Source organism: Bubalus kerabau, chromosome 2 (genome assembly GCF_029407905.1).
Source record: "Bubalus kerabau isolate K-KA32 ecotype Philippines breed swamp buffalo chromosome 2, PCC_UOA_SB_1v2, whole genome shotgun sequence".
NCBI lineage: Eukaryota > Metazoa > Chordata > Mammalia > Artiodactyla > Bovidae > Bubalus > Bubalus kerabau.
Window position 1 is genome coordinate 163,107,189 of NC_073625.1, and position 25,471 is coordinate 163,132,659.

The following is a 25,471-nucleotide window of genomic DNA, read 5'->3' on the forward strand; positions in this document are numbered from 1 at the left end:
TTCCTAAAAACAATATTCTAGAACAATGCTGAAGGGCCTGCAATACATGTGCACACTCACAGACACACACAAAACATGCCTGCCTGAGTTACCACAGGAGTAGGGAAGACCTCGCTGGGAGATGAACACACAAGTTTTAATACTGTCTGACCATGTATTATCTGCCCAATTCGCCTTTGATGAGTTACTTAACCATTTTCAGCACCAGCTTCCTCATTTGCAAAATGGTGGTAACAGTAACTGATTAACAAGGCTCTATTATGTTACTCAAGAGCTTGGGCAAGCCACGGGACCCCTGCTGTGCTATCATCTCACGAGTCCTGGTGGATGTGCCTGGTAGCTCTCTCTGCCCCACACATGCTCCCTTCCCTTTGACTGGCTGCTGCTGCTGCTAAGTCGCTTCTGTCCGACTCTGTGCGACCCCGTAGACAGCAGCCCACCAGGCTTCCCCGTCCCTGGGATTCTCCAGGCAAGAACACTGGAGTGGGTTGCCATTTCCTTCTCCAATGCATGAAAGAGAAAAGTGGAGGTGAAGTCGCTCAGTCATGTCCGACTCTTAGCGACCCCATGGACTCCTCTGCCCGTGGATTTTCCAGGCAAGAGTACTGGAGTGGGGTGCCATTGCCTTCTCCGTTTGACTGGCTAAACCTAACTAATTTGTCAACCCTCACTGTCACAAGACCCAAGAAGACAGCTTTAATACCACCATTCCTGAAGCTGGAAGGTGCTGAGTGGTAGCTCTGCTCCTGTGCCTCCTCCTTCAATCACAGCCCCTTGTTGCACCCAAAAGTACCATTGTGTTCCATCTCCCCTAGATTGGGAACTTCCTGAGTGTTCCCTGTGGCCAGTGTATCTCCATGCCTGCCTGCCAGCCTGCCTGTGCTGTGCTCAGTCATGTCCGACTCTTTGGGATGCCACGGACCCCACCAGGCTCCTCTGTCCATGAGATTTTCCAGGCAACAATACTAGAGTGGGTTGCCATTTCCTTCTCCAAAGAATCTTTCCGACCAGGGATCGAACCCACGAATCTCCTGCACTGGCAGGCAGATTCTTTACCACTGAGCCACCTGGGAAGCCCCACTGTATCTCCAAACTGCCTGGAAACATGCTCTGATGGATTTGGTAAACAAATGAAGGAAAGGAAGATCCAATGTATACAGGAGCCAAAGGCTACAATGTACCTTATGAACAGAGGATTTCAACCTGCGAAAATCAATACCATCAACTATTACAGGGAAGTCTGGAAACAGAATGACAGAGAGAGGGACAATAAATTTAGAAATGAGGTCCCTGGCAGCCTTTGAGAAGTGTGGTGAGCACTAGTCATTAATGCTCATGGGGATGAAGAAAGATAAGGGAGGTACTCATTCCTTTGGGTACAAAAGAAAGCAAGATTCCCACTGGCTGAGCCTAGACAGAGTGCAGGCCAGACAGAGGACACAGGGAGGGCAGAGAGGGGTTAGATAGCCATAGTCGAAGTCTGAGCAGCAGCCAAGTAGGAAATGGAGTAGGAAATGGCTTTCTGAGTCGCAAGGTGGGCGGTCAGTTACAGAATAAAAACAGTAACTTCTATGAAATAAACTGACGAGCCTATAATGACTTCCTTTTGAACAGGTCTATGACCTGGAAGAAAAAGACACTGTTTACCCACTCCTCAGGAGTCACGGTGTTGGGAAAGAGAGGCAAGACCACGAGTCAGGATGAAGAAATTCTTAAATACTCAACCGACCATAGAATAAGATAGGTCGGAAGACTGATGACCTAATTAATTAATACTACTCAAAAGTATAAAATATTTTTAAAATAAAAGTATGCTGTTGAATATTTAATAACATAAAATATTATAAAATGCAACTACAAGACTGAATAAGTAGCCCATACATAAATCCTCATTCTAGTCATCCCATTACAACTGCTCTGAAAACCATCTAGGATACTACATACTGGCACGACAAGGAGAGAAAAGAAAAAGTCACACAGCAAGGGAGATTAAAAACAGCAATGCTAAGAAAACAGCCTTAGTAAGTTTGGACATGTGCACAATGATTACACACATCTATACTCTTTTCTACTGTTAGAAGAATCATCTAGAAAACAAGTATTTATCACATATGAAAAGATCGTGGGGCACCTGGAATGAAAGCTTTTGATGTTTGAACTCGAGGAGGAATTTTGAGCCTGTCACTTGCTAAAAACAGAACAAAGAACAGGGAGGAAAATGCTCATCACAGGTGTACTGTGCCAAGTCACTCAGTCGTGTCCAACTCTTTGTGACCCCAAAAAGGAGAGACTGTAGCCCGGCCAGGCTCCTCTGTCCATGGAATTCTCCAGGCAAGAATACTGGAGTAGGTTTCCATGCCCTCCTCCGGGGGATCTTCCCAACCCAGGGATTGAACCCAGGTCTCCTGCATTGCAGGCGGATTCTCTAACAGCTGACCTAACACTGTCACTTGCTAAGAACAGAACAAAGAACAGAGAGGAAAATGCTCATCATAGGTGGGTAGTGATAAAAGAGTGATTTGAAAGCAATTCATTTTCCATATACATTTTTCCCTAATTATGAACTATTCCAAGTACACCAAAGTACAGAAACTAATGCTGGTAACACCAATATACCTAATTGCCCAGTATTAATTCACAGTAATGTTTACGCATAATTCACAGTAATGCTAGGTACAGTAATGTTTAGTTGTTTCAGAATTTAAGAGATGAACGACCACAAATACAGCTAAAGTCCAACCACCCTACGCCCCACTTCCTTCTGCAAGAGTAAGCACTGTTCTGAAGTTAGACAGTATCATTCCTGCCCAGAACAAGCTCGGTATCACCCTGGATCAAATAAAATATTTCACCACAGAGAACTACATCTTGTTTCTAAAGAAAACCTCATGACCTTTTAGGACTATCCTAGGTAAATATAAGATGTTCTTTATCACCAGCTCTCCATAAAATATCTATTTGTATTTCCAGACCAGAAGGATGAGATTATGATGATGAAATCTGTAACAAGTAAACTCTCTAAGAAAAAATCTAGATTTCAGGCTCCCTTTAACATTATTTTTTCCTACCTGAAGTCCCAACTACAGCAAATAAAAGTTGTTTTTTTAAACCCTCCTCATCAAATATTTATTAAAGTTTCCTGTGTACGAAGTCAAAAACTTGCTACTCAAAGAGTACTCCTTGCCTTACCAACATCAACATTACACTCAACTTCAGACTTATGGTATATGAGTCTTCATGTTAGCTGGAGCCCCAGGAAATCTGTACGCACATTAAAGTCTGAGAAGGGCTAGCTTAAAGAATTCAGAAAGGTGCCAACCCAGACCAAGGCAGAACTGAACCAATCACATTCTGCGAAACCTATCCTCTTCCTATCAAACAATAAAGCTTTCAGGTGTTATTTCGGTAAAGTTCATGTATAACTAGACCACCGGTTATCAACCAGGGGCAACCTGGCCCACTAGAGGACATTTTGGTCACAGCTTAGGATGATAAAGCTATTGGCACCTAATAACTAGAAGGCAAGGATGTTGATGTTTAACATCCTACAATGCTGAGGACAACGCTCACAACAAATCATCAACTCCAGAATGTCAGTGGTACAAAGGTTTTAAAAACAAAAAACAGGAAACAAAAGAAAGCCTGCTGATGATTTCCTGGCTAAAAGGGTCAACTGTTTGTTAACTTCAGTAATTTATATGATCTGTTTTGAGCATCTAAATCCATAAAGGGGGAAAAAATAATAAACCAGTAACTAAAAACACTTCTTATTCAATTCTCAAGTAGAGTTTACAAGGTTCTCACCAGAGTTTACATCAAATCTATAATGGTCAATAGCAACAACCAACAAGAAGTTTGGTAAAACAACAAAAGCATATGTTGAAATATTTCAAGTTATACAAGCCATATTTAAAGACTAAGTACCCTGCTACCACATATACATCTTCAATAAAACCTTCTGGCATGTATTTCACATAATTACATCTTCATTTTTCTACTACAATACAGGATCATTCGTGAAGAAACACCCTGGCCACTTCAAGATGACAAGCGCTCACTGGGCTAAATTACTTCATTGAAAGGAAACCTCATATTGGACAAAATTTTTAAAAAGGTAATTGAAGAAATACTTGGGCACTGTCAAGAGCTTTGTTAATTTCATCAAAATATTATGATGGAATAATTTCTCTTCTTCAGAAAAAGTAGAATTATAGCACACAATTAAAACACTGGAAGGTGGTCCGTTTTAAGAGAAAATTGGTTCATTGCATGTAATTACACAGAAGGTGAGTAATGAACTCAACACACTTTTATTATGGTGAATGTGTTTCTGGAGTGAGCATCGCCTTGTTTGGCCCTGGATCAACTAAATTCTGCCCAAAGAGAGAGCCCTGAGGTTACATGAAATACTCCACAACCCAAAAATATGACTGTGGCACAATCCAGAGACCTAACATTTCACTAGAAACAAGTGTACTCACTATCTAGATTAAAAGTAAACTTTGCCAAAAAAGAAGAAAGAAAAAAATTAAACTTTGCCATGGATGTTCTAGTTGTACAAAAAAAGATGAAAGAAATTCATAGGCTCCTACTATACATTAACAGCTGTCTTTTGGTCCCATAAATTCCATTTTACCATTATATGACCAAAGATCCAAAGTGACGGTTTATATAGACCAAAATGTTTCACATCATTTTATTCTCCTTTACCTGGATTTGTGGAATGAGGAAGATTTCCACCTAACAAAAGCTAATGCCTTATATTTTTTTAAATTGAAGTCTAGTTAATTTACAGGCTTCTCTGGTGGCTCAGCGATAAAGAATCCACCTGTGGATTCTTTGATGCAAGGGATGCAGGTCTGATCCCTGGGTCAGGAAAACCCTCTGCAGAAAGAAATGGCAACCTACTCCAGGATTCTTGCCTGGGAAATCCCATTGACAAAGGAGGGTGGTGGGCTATTAGCTTGTGGGGTCGCAAAGAGTTGGACACGACTTAGCAACTAAACAACAACAAAGCTGATTTAAATGTTCTGGTTAATTACTGCTGTACAGCAAATATAAATAGATGTGCGTGTGTGTGTGTGTGTGTGTGTGTGTGTGTGTGTGTGTGTACACACATTCTTTTTATATATATTCTTTTCCATTATGGCTTATCTTAAAATCCTTCTTAAATGAAGTCTCAAGAATTCAGGAAGCTTTATGTCCCCTGAAGCCTTAAGGTGAACATAATGACCACTTTCACTATAGAAATTCAGAGATAATCTCAGAAGTAACTTCCATGGGCAGGACTGGCTACACTTCCACAAACTGGCTCTCCAGAATGCCCCTTATTTCAGTAGATCATCATCCAGAGGTGCTTGTTCTTTTTCCTTCTCCCCCTTTGCCTGTCTCTCATCTTTAATGTGGAGAAGGAAATGGCAACCCACTCCAGTGTTCTTGCCTGGAGAATCCCAGGGATGGCGGAGCCTGGTGGGCTGACGTCTATGGGGTCGCACAGAGTCGTGCACGACTGAAGCGACTTAGCAGCAACAGCAGCATCTTTAATGGGCTGGGACAAGCTGCTTAGAAACAGTAAATCAGCTGAGAGCCTGCAGCAGGGAAGGGAGTGTTGTTGGGCCACACCGAGACCTTCTTTCTTTCTATTTGGTTATTTATTTTTTATGGTATAGTATAAAATCAACATCCATATGAGTATCTCCTCCATCTGTGACAGGGTTTGAAGTTTGAGTAGGTCTCTTTATCAGGATACTAAATCATCTCTATACTTAAGGAGAGGAGACAGGACAGAAGTTACAAGGTCAAAGTAACACCTGTCTCTATTATCATCGTGTCCTATTTTTCATCTCACATGTATTCCTGCCTTTTGATCTCTGTGTCTAACTGGCCTCACCTGCTGCAGATACCTTAAGATAGTTCTTTTTCCACACATCTCTTGATCCATCACTGCAGAGAAGGCTGCCACACCCTGAGACACCAAGACCAAGTATGGCAAATTATGTACCAGGCGGTCACAACGCCCTGCCATCAACACTACTGTTCAAGAAACACAGACTCAAAAACATGAAAATTACTGCTAACACTGTCTCGGATTTAGCTATAGCTCATGACCCATGTAAACTGTCCCTAAATTCGCCTCTGCTGTATCCAGACAGCAGCCCAGGCAGCAGTAATACACTCTTCCCCCAGTCAACACATCTAATATGGAAAGATTCTGATCTGCCATTACTTCAAAACAGGTCAAAATAGCAAGAAGATGTGATTTGGAGAAAAAGATCCAAGCAGCAATTGAGTATTCATTTCAGAAGGCACTCCTGCTCTAGAAGTTTGCCTGGGTCAGCTAGCCCCTTCCACCAACCTCAAATGAGGAAGGGAGAGGGACGTGAAATGCACTGCAAGGCATATATGCTCAATTTTTGACACTGAGGAAACAGAGAACGTAGCTCTCTACCCTTGAGATCAAGGTGGTGGTTGTTGTTTAGTCGCTCAGTAGTGTCCAACCCTTTGCAACCCCATGGACTGCAGCCCACCAGGCTCCTCTGTCCATGGGATTCTCCAGGCAAGAATACAGGAGTGGGTTGCCATTTCCTTCTCCATAGGAATCTTCCAATCCAGCGATCAAACCCACATCTCCTGCATTGGCAGGCAGATTCTTTACTGCTAAGCCACCAAGGAAGACCTGGCATTAGGGTACACACAGACATATTGTATTTCAAATGGACATAAGTCACAAGACTCTGTGGAAAATGTCTTTATACACATTCCTAGAAGGAAAGAAAAGAAACGGTGGCTCTTACTAAATCATTTCTGAGAAATTTTTCACTATTACTCTGTATCAGTTCAGTTCAGTCACTCAGTCGTGTCCAACTCTTTGTGACCCCATAACCGCAGCACACCAGGCCCCCCTGTCCATCACCAACTCCGGAACTTACGCAAACTCATGTACATTGAGTCGGTGATGCCATCTAATCATCTCATCCTCTGTCGTCCCCTTCTCCTCCTGCCTTCAATTTTTCCCAACAATGGGGTCTTTTCAAATGAGTCAGTTCTTCATATCAGGTGGCAAAAACATTGGAGTTTCAGCTTCAACATCAGTCCTTCCAATGAACACCCAGGACTGATCTCCTTTAGAATGGACTGGTTGGATCTCCTTGCAGTCCATGGGACTCTCAAGAGTCTTCTCCAACACCACAGTTCAAAAGCATCAATTCTTCCGCGCTCAGCTTTCTTTATAGTCCAACTCTCACATCCATACATGACTACTGGAAAAACCATAGCCTTGACTAGACAGACCTTTGTTGGCAAAGTAATGTCTCTGCTTTTTAACATGTTGTCTAGGTTGGTCATAACTTTCCTTCCAAGGAGCAAGCATCTTTTAATTTCATGGCTGCAATCACCATCTGCAGTGATTTTGGAGTGCAAAAAAAAAAGTCAGCCACTGTTTCCCCATCTATTTGCCATGAAGTGATGGGACCAGACGCCATGATCTTAGTTTTCTGAATGTTGAGCTTTAAGCTAACTTTTTCACTCTCCTCTTTCACTTTCATCAAGAGGCTCTTTAGTTCTTCTTCACGTTCTGCCATAAGAGTGGTGTCATCTGCATATCTGAGGTTATTGGTAATTTCTCCCAGCAATCTTGATCCCAGCTTGTGCTTCATTCAGCCCAGCATTTCTCATGATGTACTCTGTATAGAAGTTAAATAAGCAGGGTGACAATATACAGACTTGACATACTCCTTTTTCTATTTGGAACCAGTCTGTTGTTCCATGTCCAGTTCTAACTGTTGCTTCCTGACCTGCATACAGGTTTCTCAAGAGGCAGGTCAGGTGGTCTGGTATTCCCATCTCTTTCAGAATTTTCCACAGTTTATTGTGATCCACACAGTCAAAGGCTTTGGCATAGTCAATAAAGCAGAAATAGATGTTTTTCTGGAACTCTCTTGCTTTTTCCATGATCCAGCGGATGTTAGCAAGTTGATCTCTGGTTCCTCTGCCTTTTCTAAAACCAGCTTGAACATCAGGAAGTTCACGGTTCACATATTGCTGAAGCCTGGCTTGGAGAATTTTGAGCATTACTTTACTAGCGTGTGAGATGAGTGCAATTGTGTGGTAGTTTGAGCATTCTTTGGCATTGCCTTTCTTTGGGATTGGAATGAAAACTGACCTTTGCCAGTCCTGTGGCCACTGCTGAATTTTCCAAATTTGCTGGCACATTGAGTGTAGCACTTTCACAGCATCATCTTTTAGGAGTTGAAATAGCTCAACTGGAATTCCATCGCCTCCACTAGCTTTGTTCATAGTGATACTTTCTAAGGCCCGCTTGACTTCACATTCCAGGATGTCTGGCTCTAGATGAGTGATCACACCATTGTGATTATCTGGGTCGTGAAGATCTTTTTTGAATAGTTCTTCTCTGTATTCTTGCCACCTCTTCTTAATACCTTCTGTTTCTGTTAGGTCCATACCATTTCTGTCCTTTATTGAGCCCATCTTTGCATGAAATGTTCCCTTGGTATCTCTAATTATCTTCAAGAGATCTCTAGTCTTTCCTATTCTATTGTTTTCCTCTATATATTGGCTTCTATAATTATTCTATAAAGAAAAAGTTGGCACTCATTAAATAATTTCTGGAAATTCTTCAGCATGTAAATACATATTAAATATTTAACATTTCTCTCTACAATGTACTAGGGCTTCCCTGGTAGCTCAGCTGGTAAAGAATCTGCTTGGAATGTAGGAACCCTAGTTTGATTCCTGGGTAGGGAAGATCCCCTGGAGAAGGGACAGGCTACCCACTCCAGTATTTTTGCCTGGAGAATTCCCATGGACAGAGGAGCTTGGCAGGCTGCAGTCCATGGGGTCACAAAGAGTTGGACATGACTGACCAATTAAGCACGAGATCTGCTTTTTAAAAAATTTTATATTTTAAACTGCAATGAATCCAACAATTAGTGAATACACAACATGACCCCCGCAGCACACTGACTGAGGGGCAGTGTCCCCAGCACTGCGACCCCTGGGGGCAGTCTCTTAAGCTCTGTCAAACTGCTCTTAGACTAAATTGCATCTTAGTTTCAGTGGACAATACCAATTATTTCCTAGATACAGACTCTGCTACAGTAAGCAGTTTACAATAGGAGACATAGACCCTTCACTCACCATCTAAATATAAAACAGGCCACAGACGACTACAAAGAAGCAGGTCAACTACAAATCCATTATGATCAGATCCAAGTGAATAGGGCATTAGATTTCCCTCCAAAGGAAGTCCAAGGACTGGCAAAATCAAATGGCTAGAAATATTTCCAGTTTTGTCATATGCTCATAGGAAGAGTACACAGAAGCAAGATATTGTTTTGTGAGAAGAGCACACAAAGCTTGCAAGTATGATTTTTATTTGCAATGTGACTGCATTTCATATTCCACATTTCCAAATTTCATCTTCTCACACTTGCTTAAATTTACTGACCTAACCCTTCACTCACTTTGCAAGCACCATACGTGGCACCAAAAAAATAAAGATGAACAAGATACATTCTGTATCCTCAAGGAACCCAGTGTCCTCTACAATCTTTCTTTCCCGTGATCCCTGACTAGATGTAAATTTCTTAAGAGGGATTCATGTCTTGTATTCCCAGACTGTATATTCATTTATTTCACAAATATTTTAAATATCTAATGTCCTAAACGTAATTCTAGGAATACAATGGTTAAAAAAAAAAAGAAAAAGACATGATCCCTTTTACCCTGAAAAAGCTTATAGTAGTAGAGGAAACAAAAAGCAAACACCTACAGAGATGAGTGCTGTGATAGAAGAAAGGCACAGAACTATGAGCTCACACACAAGGAGCCTCACACTCAATCCACCCCAACAAAGGCTCACAGTGGCAAAGTGTCCTCAAGAAAGTCACAGCTTTCTTTAGGAAAGGATGATGAGAAGTTAGCCAATCAGGAAGGTAGTGGAAGAGTCTTCCACACAAATGAAAGTTTGTGCAAAGATTCAAGGTGAGAGAAATCATGGAGCCTACAAGGTAGGAGGATTCAGAACAGCAGGAACTTGTTGCTGGAGGTAGAATTAGTCGGGATCAGACCAAGAAGGGGACTTCTGGTAGCTCAAGGTTTAAGAGTTAAAGAACTTTATCCTGAGGGCAAGAATGAAGGGCTAAACAGGATGTTGCCATTACAGATAAGATGGGCAGCAGACATTTTCTTTGATACATCAAATAATCTTTAAAAAAACTCCTCACTCCTCATCTTCCTTGTGCCATAAATCATTATGTCCAACATCTGTGAAGATTACACAAGATTCCCTAACAAAAGAAGGTTCTGGGTAACACCCAGGACAGTGCTGCTCAATGAAAGTATGATAAGAGCCATATATGTAATTTTAAATTTTCTAGTAGCCTTATTCTTTAAAATAAGTAAAATTAAGATTAATAATATATTTTATTGAAAGGTGTATTTCTAAAATATTATCTCAACATAATAAATATTAAAAGTACTGAGATATTTCACATAATTTTTTCATATTAAGTCTGCAAAATTCATTGTGCATTTTACATCATATTTCAATCTGGAATGGCCCCATTTCAAGTCCTCTATAGCCACGCATGGCTAGTGTCTACCATATTGGACAATACAGACTAGAATGTACTTTGGGGACCATTTCTCAGAATGTTTAAGGTACTTCTATCATTTTTGTGTTTACTAATTTATAAAAGTATTGCAAATCAGCTTCTAAATGGGAAAAGACACAGAATATCTCAATTTTGAAAGGTACCCATAATCCTATACCAAAAATACAGTTACATGTGGCCGTCTATGCTTGTAAGACATGGTCCTACGTCTAAAATATACACAGGGTGGGCTTTCTCAAAAGTAGGGTCTGTAACAACAGCTCTTAAACCTACTATGAAACAGACGCTGTTTTTATAGCTTTATTACCTCACAGGCTACATTTAAATGAGTACTCCCAGAACTCGGGAGTTTTACAGGAAGCCCATCATTTCAGGGAAATGCTGGTCTCCATGATCACCTCAGTTCTCAGGCTGTCCTGCTGCTTCCCTAATGTTCCTTTCCTGTTACCTGTCTACTCGATTCTTCCCTTTTCTAAAGGAAGGAAGAGAAGGTGAAAGGGAGGAAGGGACAGGTACCTAATGAATGCAGCACAAACTTAGCCTCCAGAATTTGCTGGGCTTGGTTTTATCTTGCTGAGGTTTATTATATCCTATCTTTGCCTGGAAAATCTCATGGACAGAGGAGCCTGGTGGGCCACAGTCCATGGGGTCGCAAAGAGTTGGGCAGACTGAGCGACTAACACTTACTTACTTACTTGGTTATATCTATTGCCCTCTGCTTTTATTTCTCAGCAAACGACTCAGAGGTCGTGAGTGCCCTCTGAGTGACTCTTTCACGTCACCTTGCAGGCCACGCCTTCGAAGTTACCAGACCATGAATGCCACCACCACCCCACCTGCGGAGGGGTCCTGCCCCTCCAGCACCCTCATCACCAAGCAGATCATCCCCGTGCTGTACTTCGTGGTCTTTGTGGCCGGCATCCTGCTCAATGGCATGTCAGGGTGGCTGTTCTTCTACGTGCCCAGCTCCAAGAGTTTCATCGTCTATCTCAAGAATATTGTCATTGCCGACTTCCTGATGAGCCTGACTTTTCCTTTCAAGATCCTGGGGGACTTGGGCCTGGGCCTCTGGCAGGTAAAAGTCTTTGTGTGCAGGGTCTCGGCCGTGCTCTTCTACATCAATATGTACGTCAGCATCGTGTTCTTCGGACTCATTGGCTTTGACAGATATTATAAGATTGTGAAGCCTCTGTTGACTTCTTTCATCCAGTCCATAAGCTACAGCAAACTCCTGTCAGTGCTGGTGTGGAGCCTCACACTGCTCATCGCCCTTCCCAACATGATCCTGACCAATCGGAGTGTCACAGAGGCCACACGCGTGAAATGTATGGACCTTAAGAGTGACCTGGGCCTCAAGTGGCACAAAGCCTCCAGCTACATCTTTGTGGGCATCTTCTGGATTGTGTTTCTTTCCTTAATCATCTTCTACACTGCTATCACAAAGAAGATCTTTAAGTCCCACCTCAAGTCCAGAAAGAATTCCGTATCAGTCAAGAAGAAATCTAGCCGTAATATATTCAGCATTATGTTCGTCTTTTTTATCTGCTTTGTACCTTACCACATTGCCAGAATCCCCTACACACAGAGCCAAACAGAAGCTCATTACAGCTGCCAGTCAAAACAAATCCTATTCTATGTGAAAGAATTCTCTCTGCTACTGTCAGCTGCAAACGTATGCCTGGACCCCATTATTTATTTCTTTCTATGCCAGCCATTTAGAGAGGTCTTGTGTAAGAAATTTCATATCCGATTAAAAACTCAGCATGACTCAGAAACTTCCAAAATCAAAAGGGAAAATATAATACAAGAAAGCACAGATACTTTGTGAATTCCCACCTCCTTTCAAATAAAGTTCATGCATGCATACTGTAATCTTAAATTCTGTAACAAAACAAAATGAATACACATGTCCACAATAGTATCATCTCTAGGCATTACTATTCAATTTAGTGGAATAATAAAGGTAACAGGTAAGTTTCCATGCATATTTTGTAACATCAAAGAAAAAAATAATACATTATTTAATCTTATCCCATCAAAATAGAAGGTTTAAAAGTATAATCAGTAGTCTGGTCAGTTCATACAGAACTTTAAACAGCAAATACATAGGAAGCAATAAAGACAATTCACAGGTGTGTCTTCTAAAAACAAGAATCAATTTATACAATTTTTTTCAACAAGGTCATTAAAGACCAACGTAAAAGCAGGCAGAGTTGATATGGACTTATAGGGCAGTTTGTACTGAAAAAGTCAAGTTTTCTCTGATTTGAAGAACCTGGGTAAGCAGACACTGAGAAAATTACTTAAGAAATCCCCAACTGATTTATTTCATCACATTTCAAAGGAAAGCAGATATAAATTCTGTACACTGCAGCAAAAAGTGTAATTTTTCTCTGATAGCATTTTGAGGATAAGGTAACTTTTAAATTCTTTATATGAAGATTAGCTAAGCCACTTAATGAGCATGGGGTTCTGGTCTTAGAATATGTTTAAGTGAACTCTACAGAGACAATCTAGGTAGTGGCATGGGTTGCAAGCAACTTCCTCTGCTCAATGGTATGCAAAAAATATATATACAGGCTGACGGGGGAAAAGGCATATGCACACAAATACCCCCCAGGCTGGTAACATACATTATTCTCTAAGAGTAGAAAGAAACAGTTTTTGTAGAAAGCAACTGGACTTCATAAAAAAGAAAATCTAAAATTTATGAGTGATAAATTACACACGAAATGAAAATTAACATATCACATTTTATGAAAAACAAATTTCATGTGTGCAGATATAGGATATGGCTGCTGGCTTTGTGAGTTATCAAAACTAAATTCTTTCCTTGCTATTAACTTGACTGAAGATATTTAGCCCAACTTTCAAATGTTCTTCTCAAACATTTTCATATGTCATGTTTATATATTTTTTTTCAAGCCCTATCATATATGAACTAATAAAAAATATTTTTCATAGTGTCCATTTTTCTCTTAGTAGACAAGATATTATTAAAAAACAGTACCAGATTTCCTCAGTCAAGACATGGGTGGTTTCCTTAGTACACTTGATCACACATGCTAATAAAAGACACAGAAAGAAGGCATAGGAATACCCAGGTAAGAGTTATATAGAGTACTTTTGAAATCCTATTTGCCACTGACTTTTCAAAATAAGTATTTCTATGTTCTAGGACCTCATCAAATTTTAGACAAAAGTGAAAGGGCACATTTTAAACTGAGGAAGATCTGGAAAGGTCTTCACACTCTGTATCCACCTTCCACTCTCTGCTCCCAACTCTGGGTCAAACACTCTCTTCCAAAAAGATCAAATCACAATTCTATCATAGGCATGCCCAGCAAAACTAAGCTTACTATAGCATTTGTCTGGCTAAATATATTTGCAAAAGAAAGTAGCTTGTTTTTATTCAATTTCCATTGTTCAGGGCAAATTATTACATACTGATGTTTAACATGCCCCTACTGCCGCACCAGAGGAGAAACTGAAAGTATACAAGAAGATAGGAACCACCAAGAAATGCCTCTGTAACCAGTGTGGCTAAGCAAATTGGAAATATGAAAGGCAATATTTTTCAGGAAACAATATGCAATGCAAATAAGGATAGGTGAAGCAAGAGCTGAATAACAGCTACTGCATATCAGAACTTGTAAAGTAAAAGATCTATACTTGTAAAAGTGTAAGACACTGAAGAAACACAAACCAATGCAAAGATATATGGTACTCACAAACTGGAAGAATTAACACTGCTAACATGATCATACTACCTAAGGCAATCTACAGGTTCAATGCAATCCCTATTAAAATATCAATGGCATTGTTTACAGAACTAGAACAAATAATTCTAAAGTTTATATGAAAATACAAAGGCCTCTGAAAAGCCAAGATAAGCTTGAGAAAGGAGACCAAAGTTGGAGGTATCACACTCCCTGATTTCAAACTATACTACAAAGCTATAGTAACCAAAACAGGATGGTACTGGCACAAACAAAGACATATAGATCAATGGACTGGATAAAAGGCCCAAAAATGAACTCATACGTACACAATCAATTAATCTACAAAAAGGAGGCAAGAATATACAATGGAGAAAAGACAGCCCCTTCAATCAATGGTGTTGAGAAAACTGGGCAGCTATGTGCAGAAGAAAGAAACTGGACTATTTTCTAACACCATATACAAAAATAAACTCAAATGGATAAAACACTGAAATCTAAGATTTGAAGGCATAAAACTTCTAGAAGAAAACACAGGCAGTACACTCTTTTGCAATGGTTGTAGCAATTTTTCTGGATATGTTTCAGGCAAGGGAAACAAAAGCAAACAAATTGCATCAAACTAAAAAACTTTTGTACAGCAAAGGAAATAAACAACAAAGCAAAAAGGCCAGGAACCTTCACGCACTATCAGTGGTAACATAAATGGGTAATGCCACTATAGAAAACAGTATGGAAGTGCCTCAAAAAAATTAAAAATAGAACTATCAACAATTATACTTCTCAGTATTTTTCCCTAAAAAAAAAAAAAAAAAAAACCACTTATTCTAAAAGATACGTGCATCCCTATGTTCACTTCAGCATTATCTGCAATAGTCAAGACATGGAAGCAACCTAAGGGCCCATCAATAGATGAATGCATAAAGAAGATGTGAGATACACACACAGACAGACATATATACCAAGAACAAACTGGTGGTAGTCCAAGGGGAGGAATTAGTGAAACAAGTGAGGGATCAAAGAAGCAACAAACTCCCAGTTATACGGTAAATAAATCATGGGATGTGAATGTAATGTACAACAGAGAAATTAATCAATAATATGGGCTTCCCTTGTGGCTCAGCTGGTAAAGTATTGGCTGCAATGCAGGAGACCTAGGTTCCATCCCTGGGTCAGGAAGATCACTTGGAGAAGGAAATGGCAACCTACTCCAGTACTCTTGCCTGGGAAATTCCATGGACAGAGGAGCCTGGTAGGCTACAGTCCATGGGGTTGCAAAGAACTGGACATGACTGTGCAACTTCACTTTCATTGGTGACAGATGGAAACCAGACATCTCAAGGTGGTCCTCTTGTAATGTATAACAGTAATCACTATGTTGTACACCTTAAACCAATAACACTGTAAGACAAGCACCCTTCAATTTAAAAACTGAAGGAAAAAATACAGATCAAGATTACAAACAAATCTTTGGATTTAACTTTTGAAGATCATTTAAGACTTTAACGAGAGGAATTTCTGTAAGAAATTTATCAGAGTTAGAAGTCAGATCATAAGGAGTTTATTCAAATATTGAAAAGTTAGGTAAATAAAAGCAATGAGCATTTTTTAAGAAGGAAACTTAAAGGTCCATGGCTACAATTAAAAAAAAAAAACAGAACAACAGAGCAACAGCAAAAGTAGATTAATCCACCAGAAACTTCTGAGATCAGTACTAGTTTTTAAATTACTTTGTGTAATATGTTCTAGTTATAAACAAGACTTGTAATACGTATTTGCTGCAGCTAAAAAAATACAACATTTAATCACTTCATACAAGCCGCTGCTGGTGCTAAGTTGCTTCAGTCGTGTCTGACTCTGTGCGACCCCATAGACGGCAGCCCACCAGGCTCCCCTGTCCCTGGGATTCTCCAGGCAAGAACACTGGAGTGGGTTGCCATTTCCTTCTCCAATGCATGAAAGTCAAAAGTGAAAGTGAAGTCACTCAGTCGTGTCTGACCCTCAGTGACCCCATGGACTGCAGCCCACCAGGCTCCTCTGTCCATGGGATTTTCCAGGCAAGATTCTGGAGTGGGGTGCCATCGCCTTCTTCCTTCGTACAAGCAGTGCTATGAAATAAAGCATTTTGAAAACTGGCTTATGGCAAACACAAGCTACGTTTTATTAAACTGCTTCTTTCAGGAGTGAGAGGTTAACAGGCAGGAAGGCCAGGGGTCTTCAAATAGAGGAAATAGGCTGCAAGAGTCAGACATTTTTTTCTCTCTCCCTTAAGCGGCAGGAGGAAACAAACTACAAGTGTCGGATTTTTTTCTCTAAAAATTCTGTGTTGCCATGATGATACCTGGTTCCACCTGAACTTAATTTTTCTCAAAACTTGAGCTAACCAATGCTTTTTTCTTACGGAAACATTTTTCTTAAGTCATGTTAATGAAACTATGTATTTGCTTTGGAATCTACCTTTCTTCAAACTGGTTCCACCTAAAATTAACTTTTGGCTGATAACAGCTCAACAAACCACTATTCATACCAATTGTTTTATGGCTGGGGACGACACACCTGTGCCATCCTATCTCAAAAATGCATATTGTGGGAGTGGGGCCAGGTGACACTTAGTCAGCCTTGAAGTGTTTCTCTTAATTGATTGATAGCTTTCTAACCGACATAAAACAGCTTGCTAAAATTAGCAAGGGCGGGCACTCTCCGTCCCCCTTCTGATGTCTATGTCAGAACCTTTCTCTGTCCCATTTTATACTCTAATAAAACTCTGCTACACAAAAGCTCTTGACTGATCAAGCCTCGTCCCTGGTCCCAAAGTTAAATCTTCTTCAGAGATCACAAATCGGACACAGTTTACCATAAGCTATCAGGAGGATGTCCTGCCATAGAGTGGTGATCCATATGTCACTGAAATCATGCAGAGAAGAGGTGACCAAAAGGAAGTAGCAGCTTTTACTGTTGAAAACCACAGAGTATCAGATCTTTCCTACCCCAACACACAAACCCTCAGCGCTGTTACCCAAAGGAAATCCCATGTCATTCTGGGCAGATGATCTGTTATGTTTATAATCTGTATTTTTATAATTTATATGATATCTCTTGTTATCATGGATATTTTCTGTACTAATAAAGTTTATTTTTTCTCCATATTTAAAACACATGGGTAGTAGCAACAGGACAAAGGACAGAACAGAGAAATAATGGCAGAAATTTCCTATCAACTTAAGTGGAAACAAAGCTTAGTTTAAGGGTGTTTTCCAGAGTCTCTAGATTAATCTTTTACATGACGCTAACGTGGAAAGGTTTTATCATTTGTATGTGACCCCACTAAAAAACTAAGTCATATATGGCTAGTGCCATATAAACTAGTCTTATATGGCTTGTGCCATATAAGAGATTTGCTGGCTGACAGACTTGAATGTCGGAGAAGGCAATGGCAACCCACTCCAGTACTCTTGCCTGGAAAATCCCATGGACGGAGGAGCCTGGTGGGCTGCAGTCCATGGGGTCCCTAAGAGTCGGGCACGACTAAGCGACTTCACTTTCACTTTTGACTTTCATGCATTGGAGAAGGAAATGGCAACCCACTCCAGTGTTCTTGCCTGGAGAATCCCAGGGAAGGGGGAGCCTGGTGGGCTGCCATCTACGGGGTGTCACAGAGTCGGACACGACTGAAGCAACTTAGCAGAGGCAGCAGCAAACTTGAATGTCCACAGTTGTGGGTATGGGTTCCATTAAAAGGCAGGTGCAAGGGCTGCAGCTGATGGAACCAGGCCTGAGTTTGTACTATTTCACCAGTCACCTTCCATGGTGTTAGTTTTAACTAATAAAAGGAAGTTACCTGCTCTTCTTTTGTGGTAGCAAAATGAAAAGGGATAAAATAAAAAGCAAATTATGCTATATCAGATAATGAGGTAACACTAAAAACACAGTAAGTCAATAAACCAAACTTGTATTTCTACCTGCTAAACCAGATTCTCTCCTCAGACTTCCCATCCCAGAACTAAGACCATAGTCTGCTTCCCGCCAGGCCCATTCCTCCGCGATTTCACCTCTAGAGTTGTTCCCAACTGCCCATCTCTTCTGGGCCAATTCCAGATCCTCATTGCCTCTCACCTAAAAAGACTGTGAGACCCCCAAACTGGATCTTGTCTTCCACTTTTCCTCTCAATCCAACCCAACGTACTCCCACGCCCGCAGAATCACCTGCTACTACTGAACTGACCTCTCCTCACACAACTTTCCTGAGCTCTCCACCGCTTACTAACTAAAGCATCCAAGATGCACCAGATGGCTCCAAGACTTGGTCTCAGCCTTTTCCTCACACAGACCCTGCACACACACACACTATGCACTCAGACTGAGAGCCCCAAACACCCTCCCCACACCAAAACCCAGTTGCGTGCATCTTTCCCCGAGCCTAACTCTGCTCCCTCACTTCTCAGAAGCAGCTCTTCACCTCCTTTGGTCAAAAGACCACTTCCTGGATCCCCACAGGCTCTGACAGCCCACAGTCTACCTGTAACCCCTCAATTCTGTCTTGTCCTTACCATGCCTTCTATCCTGTGACATTCTAAAAGCAACAAACACTTTCTGGAGAATGGAAGCTAAGGAGGTAGCCTGTAGTCAAGAAATAGTTATTAGAATTTTTCTTAACCACTTGACCAAAAAACAAAGATTCACATAGCAAGGGCAAGGGAGAATTGCTCTAAAAACCTTCTCCAGGAAATTAACAACAGTGTTCATAAAGTGTATCAGTTCAGTTCAGTCGCTCAGTCGTGTCCGACTCTTTGCAACCCCATGAATTGCAGTACACCAGGTCTCCCTGTCCATCACGAACTCCCAGAGTTCACCCAAACCCATGTCCATCAAGTCGGTGATGCCATCCAACCATCTTATCCTCTGTCGTCTCCTTCTCCTCCTGACCCCAATCCCTTCCAGCATCTGAGTCTTTTCCAATGAGTCAGCTCTTCACACGAGGTGGCCAAAGTACTGGAGTTTCAGCTTTAGCATCATTCCTTTCAAAGAACACCCAGGACTGATCTCCTTTAGAATGGACTGGTTGGATCTCCTTGTAGTCCATGGGACTCTCAAGAGTCTTCTCCAACACCACACTTCAAAAGCATCAATTCTTCGGCACTCAGCTTTCTTCACAGTCCAACTCTCATATCCATACATGACTACTGGAAAAACCATAGCTTTGACTAGACGGACCTTTGTTGGCAAAGTAATATCTCTGCTTTTGAATATTCTATCTAGGTTGGTCATAACTTTCCTTCCAAGGAGTAAGCGTCTTTTAATTTCATGGTTGCAATCACCATCTGCAATGATTTTGGAGCCCAAAAAAATAACGTCAGCCACTGTTTCCACTGTTTCCCCATCTATTTCCCATGAAGTGATGGGACCGGATGCCACGATCTTCATTTTCTGAATGTTGAGCTTTAAGCCAACTTCTTCACTCTCCTCTTCCACTTTCATCAAGAGGCTTTTTAGTTCCTCTTCACTTTCTGCCATAAGGATGGTGTCATCTGCATATCTGAGGTTATTGATATTTCTCCTGGCAATCTTGATTCCAGCTTCTGCTTCTTTCAGCCCAGCATTTCTCATGATGTACTCTGCATAGAAGTTAAATAAGCAGGGTGACAATATACAGCCTTGACATACTCCTTTTCCTATTTTGAACCAGTCTGTTGTTCCATGTCCAGTTCTAACTGTTGCTTCCTGACCTGCATACAGGTTTCTCAAGAGGCAGGTCAGGTGGTCTGGTATTCCCATCTCTTTCAGAATTTTCCACAGTTTATTGTGATCCACACAAAGGCTTTGGCATAGTCAATAAAGCAGAAATAGATGTTTTTCTGGAACTCTCTTGCTTTTTCCATGATCCAGCAGATGTTGGCAAGTTGATCTCTGGTTCCTCTGCCTTTTCTAAAATCAGCTTGAACATCTGGAAATCCACGGTTCATGTACTGCTGAAGCCTGGCTTGAAGAATTTTGAGCATTACTTTACTAGCGTGTCAGATGAGTGTAATTGTGCAGTAGTTTGAGCATTCTTTGGCATTGCCTTTCTTTGGGATTGGAATGAAAACTGACCTTTTCCAGTCCTATGGCCACTGCTGAGTTTTCCAAATGTGCTGGCATATTGAGTGCAGCACTTTCACAGCATCATCTTTCAGGATTTGAAATAGCTCCACTGGAATTCATCACCTCCACTAGCTTTGTTCGTAGTGATGCTTCCTAAGGCCCACTTGACTTCACATTCCATGATGTCTGGCTCTAGGTGAGTGATCACACCATTGTGATTATCTTGGTATCCTGCACTTCAAAAACTTGTTACTCAAACTGCACAAGAAATGGATCATATCATACTCAAGCAGGGGGGAGAAAAAAAAGAAAAAAAAATAATTTCAGTGACTAAAAGGACACAAGATAACCTTTAAAAGTTCTTTTTAAGGGACTTCCCCAGCTATTAATTATTTTATAACCATGGACCTCCCAACTGAAAGATGAGATGAATCGTATATTGATCAGCTAACACTGTGCCGCCAATAAAAAGGAAGAAAATCAAAAGCACCAGACAGGGGAATGACACAATAGACTCAGCCACCCCTACAATCAAATTCACATTTTAAGAAGGTCCAAAACACCTCTGTCTTCAAAATATCCCCAAATTTTCACCCTTCGCTTCATTAAAAAGGGAAAACTGAAGCAGAATATAAACAATGCAGAAAGAAACTGTAACCTGTTAGCAGCTCTGCATCTACATCGCACTTTAAAACTACTCTGTCTAATCACATCTGTCACTGTCAGATCTAAAGCTACCAATCTAAGAGTTAGGAAAGAATGTCTTTGGACTAATTCAGGTGGGAAAGGGGATTATCCACCTTTAAAAAACAGTTTCAAAATGCACACCTAAAGCACAATGACTCCAGAGAGAAGGGTGACTTGGAGCAACAGAAGCTGCTGGAGAAATGCTCCAGATATAGGCATTTGTTAACCAAAAGAACAGTCTCCTGCCTGAAGATCATTTAACAATTTCAGGATGCAAACTATTTTGAGCTGTCAACATCTCAAGTTGCAAACTCCGTGAGGAAAGTGTGGCACAAAGGTGCCTGTTCCACTGCCCAGTAGCACTGAAGTTCAAACCGTTGTAAACACTAAATGTGTGTGTGTTTGCAGGTGGGAGGAGGGGATATGACTGACCTGGTAGCCTCTTTCTTTGACCTGGCACTAAAGTTCAAACCGTTGTAAACACTAAACGTGTGTGTGTTTGCAGGTGGGAGGAGGGGGATATGACTGCCCTGGCAGCCTGGTAACCACATTTTCCACCCAACACTTTCATTTGAACTAGAATAATTAAGTGCTGGGCAACACTGGAGTCTAACTGTGCAGCTTTGAGCAAGGCCTCAATTTCCCTCATGTTCTAGTTTCCCTATCTGTAAAGAGAAGAAGCTCCTCTATTTTACAGATTTCTTCAAAGAAAATAAATTATCAAACGTGTGTTCCTGGCTGTGGCAGTGGCTACCTACCCCAACAATCTTTCTTTTTTTTTCCTTCCTTATTAATTCCAAAGGCTATCATGCTATGTGTGAAAAGCAAATTATAAGAATGTTACAAATTAAAAATGATGCTTCTATTGAAATACGGTTGTTTGGTATTTGCATTCAACAACATCAAAACTATCATTTGTGTGGATAAAGGAGAGACTACAAAAAGATCTTTTTTGTCAATTCATGGGGCAATTTACTTTCAATTTTTAAACATACAAAATACTCATTAAAGTAAATGCTTCATCATTTCTTAAATAAAAAGTATTGCCACAACCGAGGTAGGGGAAAAACAACTTCCCCTCACTTCTTCCCACTTGGGTTTCTGAAATTCTGGGTTAGTGATGATGCGCAATTTCCTAGAACGCTAAGAAAATACCCACTGACAAGCACTTGCCCTTAATGAAACAGAAAGAAGTGATTTATGGAAATTCAAATGGAACTAGTGTTAAAGACAAAAACAACAGTGGACAGCAGGCCAAAAAAGAATGCTTCTTACCCTGTGAAGAAACTTCCACAAAACTCCAGGGTGCCTCAAGCTCACTGTCAGGAATGAGGAAGAACATGCTCAGCTTCACTATTAAAAGACTGTGTGTTGTGTTAGTCACTTCAGTTGTGTCCAACTCTTTGTAACCCCATGGACTGTAGCCCCCCAGGCTCCTCTGTCCATGGGATTCTCCAGGCAAGAATACTGGAGTGGGTTGCCATGCCCTTTTCCAGATTACAAGACTGGTTTCTCATTATTCCCAAAAGGAAATAGAACATGGAGAACTAATGGACTTCAGCTCTTTTATACTTGGCAACCCAGCCACACACATGAGCACACACACACAAACTAAGAACAGTTCAATATACTTTTTAATTCTATCTGAGAAGGCAATGGCACCCCACTCCAGTGTTCTTGCCTGGAGAATCCCAGGGACGGGGGGCCTGGTGGGCTGCAGTACATGGGGTCACCAAGAGTCGGACACGACTGAGCAACTTGACTTCACTTTCACTTTTATGCATTGGAGAAGGAAATGGCAACCCACTCCAGTGTTCTTGCCTGGAGAATCCCAGGGACGGGGAGCCTGGTGGGCTGCCATCTATGGGGTCACACAGAGCCGGACACAACTGAAGCGACTTAGCAGCAGTAGCAGAGCAGCATACCCCAAAGTGAAGAGGGAAATACACATATGACTATGTCTAACTAAAAAAAAGATATTTTAAAACCAGTTGGCACCACTCAGCTGGCAGCCACCTGTATCTCATCAAATTCTTTCCATCTCACCTTCGCCATCCCCCAGTGAGTGTAAACCCTGATCATAACTGCTCACTTAACTTGACTACTGTAAAATACAAGTGTATTTTTCAGTGAGTCCTAGCCAGTAATGATGCACATATTAGTGTCTTAAAAGAAAGAGCATTTCGTATTATGATGAAAGTTAACACTGGTTCCTAACCCAAATCAAACACAAAGTTGGAGAAAGACTGGCACTTTTTCCCACTAATTTCTAAGTGAATATATGTAAAAATTATTCTTTTGCAAAATGATAATAACTATCTGAATTTGAAAGACCACCAGTGTATCTGAAACCAATGGACAGTATCATCACAAGTGTCCTTATAGAAGACTGTTGTTTTCAAAAGTTCCCTAGATCCACCTTACATTCCCTCTAGCTTGACAGTTCTCATTTAGTCTTTTAGAGATTTTTCTTTTGAAGAGTGAATACCAAAGGAATGCATTTTAGATCCTAGCAAAGCTTCTTCTGACTATTATTTAGAAAACTAAGAATTACTAGGAGAAAAAGAGACAAAGCCAAAGTACCCACCAGGTCAATGAAGCAACAGAAAAACCAGATCAGACCCCACCCCAAATGATCAGGTAATGATTTGCCCTGACAAATCACCTTTGGCCCACACAACTTACTCCCTCAAAGGACGAAGAAACATTTATCTAATTTACATGTACATCAGAGAGTCCCTTTTCATACAAGTTATTAACTACTAAGTACCTGTCTCAATTCATTATGCTGTTGTGGCCAAGTTGACAAAAGTACATTGCAGGTTTACTCTCGTAACTTAGAAAAACAGGTCCAATACATTTTTGAATAAAAAAAATTACCAACTATAAAACAGTGTGCACAACATAGTAACATTTTTATGTGGGCATGCTATTGTTCAGTCACTAAGCTGTGTCCGACTCTTTGCAACCCCATGAACTGCAGCATGCCAGGCTTCTCTGTCCTTCGCTATCTCCTTGAGTTTGCTCAAACTGATGTCCATTAAGTCAGTGATGCCATCCAAACCATTTCATCCTCTGTGAGACGATGTGAGATTATGTGAGCATACTCAGAAAAATTTTAGAATGTATATATCTGACATCACCACTGGTAGTCCAGTGATTAAGAAGCCGCCTGCCAGTGCTGGGGACACGGGTTCTATCCTTGGTCTAGGAAGTTTTCACATGCCACAAGATAATTAATAAATCCAGTGTGCCACAACTACTGAGCCCGCATGCTCAACCACTGAAGCTGGCACACCCTAGAGCTCGTGCTCCACAACAGAAACCACCCCAATAAGAAGCCCACGAATGGCAACTAGAAGATATTCCCCGTTCACCGCAGCTACAGAAAGCCTGCACACAGCAACAAAGACCCGGCACAGCTAAAAAAAGTTTTAAGTAATTGATTAAAATAAATAAATAAACAAAACAGAGCCAGGAAATGTATATAGCAAAAATGTTAACCGTGATTATCTCTGTACATAATGATTTTCCTCTTATATTCCCAAATTCTTCTTAAATGAACAAAAAAATGAAGATAAAAAAATACACTATATCAGACTCTATTAAATCACATATTTCTGGTATGTTAGCAGATGTCTCACAGCAGTATTAAAACTGCAACAATTTTTTAAATTATCATTTTGAAAGCTGATGAGTATCAGTATATATACTAAAGAAATTCTGCTTAAACACCCGGTATCTTTAACTCATAACACCATTCAAGACGCAAAAATTGGCGTTCTTTAAAATCATTATGATGAAAAACACAGCTTGGGTGATTTCAAAAAAACATAGGTATTACAACAGATGAATAAAAATCTTTCCTCTACAAGAACAAACAAATCTTAATTCTTTAAGAAACCTTGTACAAAATTGAAAAGAACTTCTTGAGGAGGCTTTCATAAAGGTAAAATTTTTTTTTTTAAAAGAAAAGAAAAAAACACAGTTAAACTATTTGCAAACCACAGTTTCATCTACGTCAATATGCAACATTTTAAAACCACACAAAAAGGAAAGGAAATTTTTAGTGCAGCCGGCAGCCCTGCAGCGGGCCTGCTACCGCTGAAGCTAGCCAAACAGCTCATGTTTCTCTGAAGACTTGGAGCAAGGCCCGCTGAAGCACGGAGAATACACCTCCAGGTATGTCTTCCTAAATACTTAATATATTCAGTGTCTTTACGTGGCAGGGAAATCTATGATTTTCAGTGCTTAAACCATGTGAGCTGAAAATGCCAACATGTAATAAGGTTGCTGTAGAAGAAGGAACCAATTATTAAACTCCAAATAGATTCTCAGTGTGAACTACACTGT

General features: G+C 40.6%; 2 protein-coding genes across 9 annotated transcripts in view; one reads left to right on the plus strand and one right to left on the minus strand.

Moving 5' to 3' along the window:
• The window catches only part of P2RY14 (purinergic receptor P2Y14), a 33,641-nt gene extending 18,937 nt beyond the window's left edge, over window positions 1–14,704 (plus strand). Inside the window, exons 2-3 of one of the 2 annotated variants that reach the window (XM_055569358.1) lie at window positions 4,009–4,114; window positions 11,367–14,704. In XM_055569358.1, coding sequence (XP_055425333.1) covers window positions 11,449–12,462 — 1,014 coding nt within the window. In that variant the 5' untranslated portion in view covers window positions 4,009–4,114; window positions 11,367–11,448 and the 3' untranslated portion in view covers window positions 12,463–14,704. The remainder of the gene's footprint in view (window positions 1–4,008; window positions 4,115–11,366) is intronic. The other variant, XM_055569357.1, reaches the window with a different exon arrangement.
• The window catches only part of MED12L (mediator complex subunit 12L), a 362,611-nt gene that overhangs the window by 212,288 nt on the left and 124,852 nt on the right, over window positions 1–25,471 (minus strand). The gene's annotated exons all lie outside the window — the stretch shown is intronic.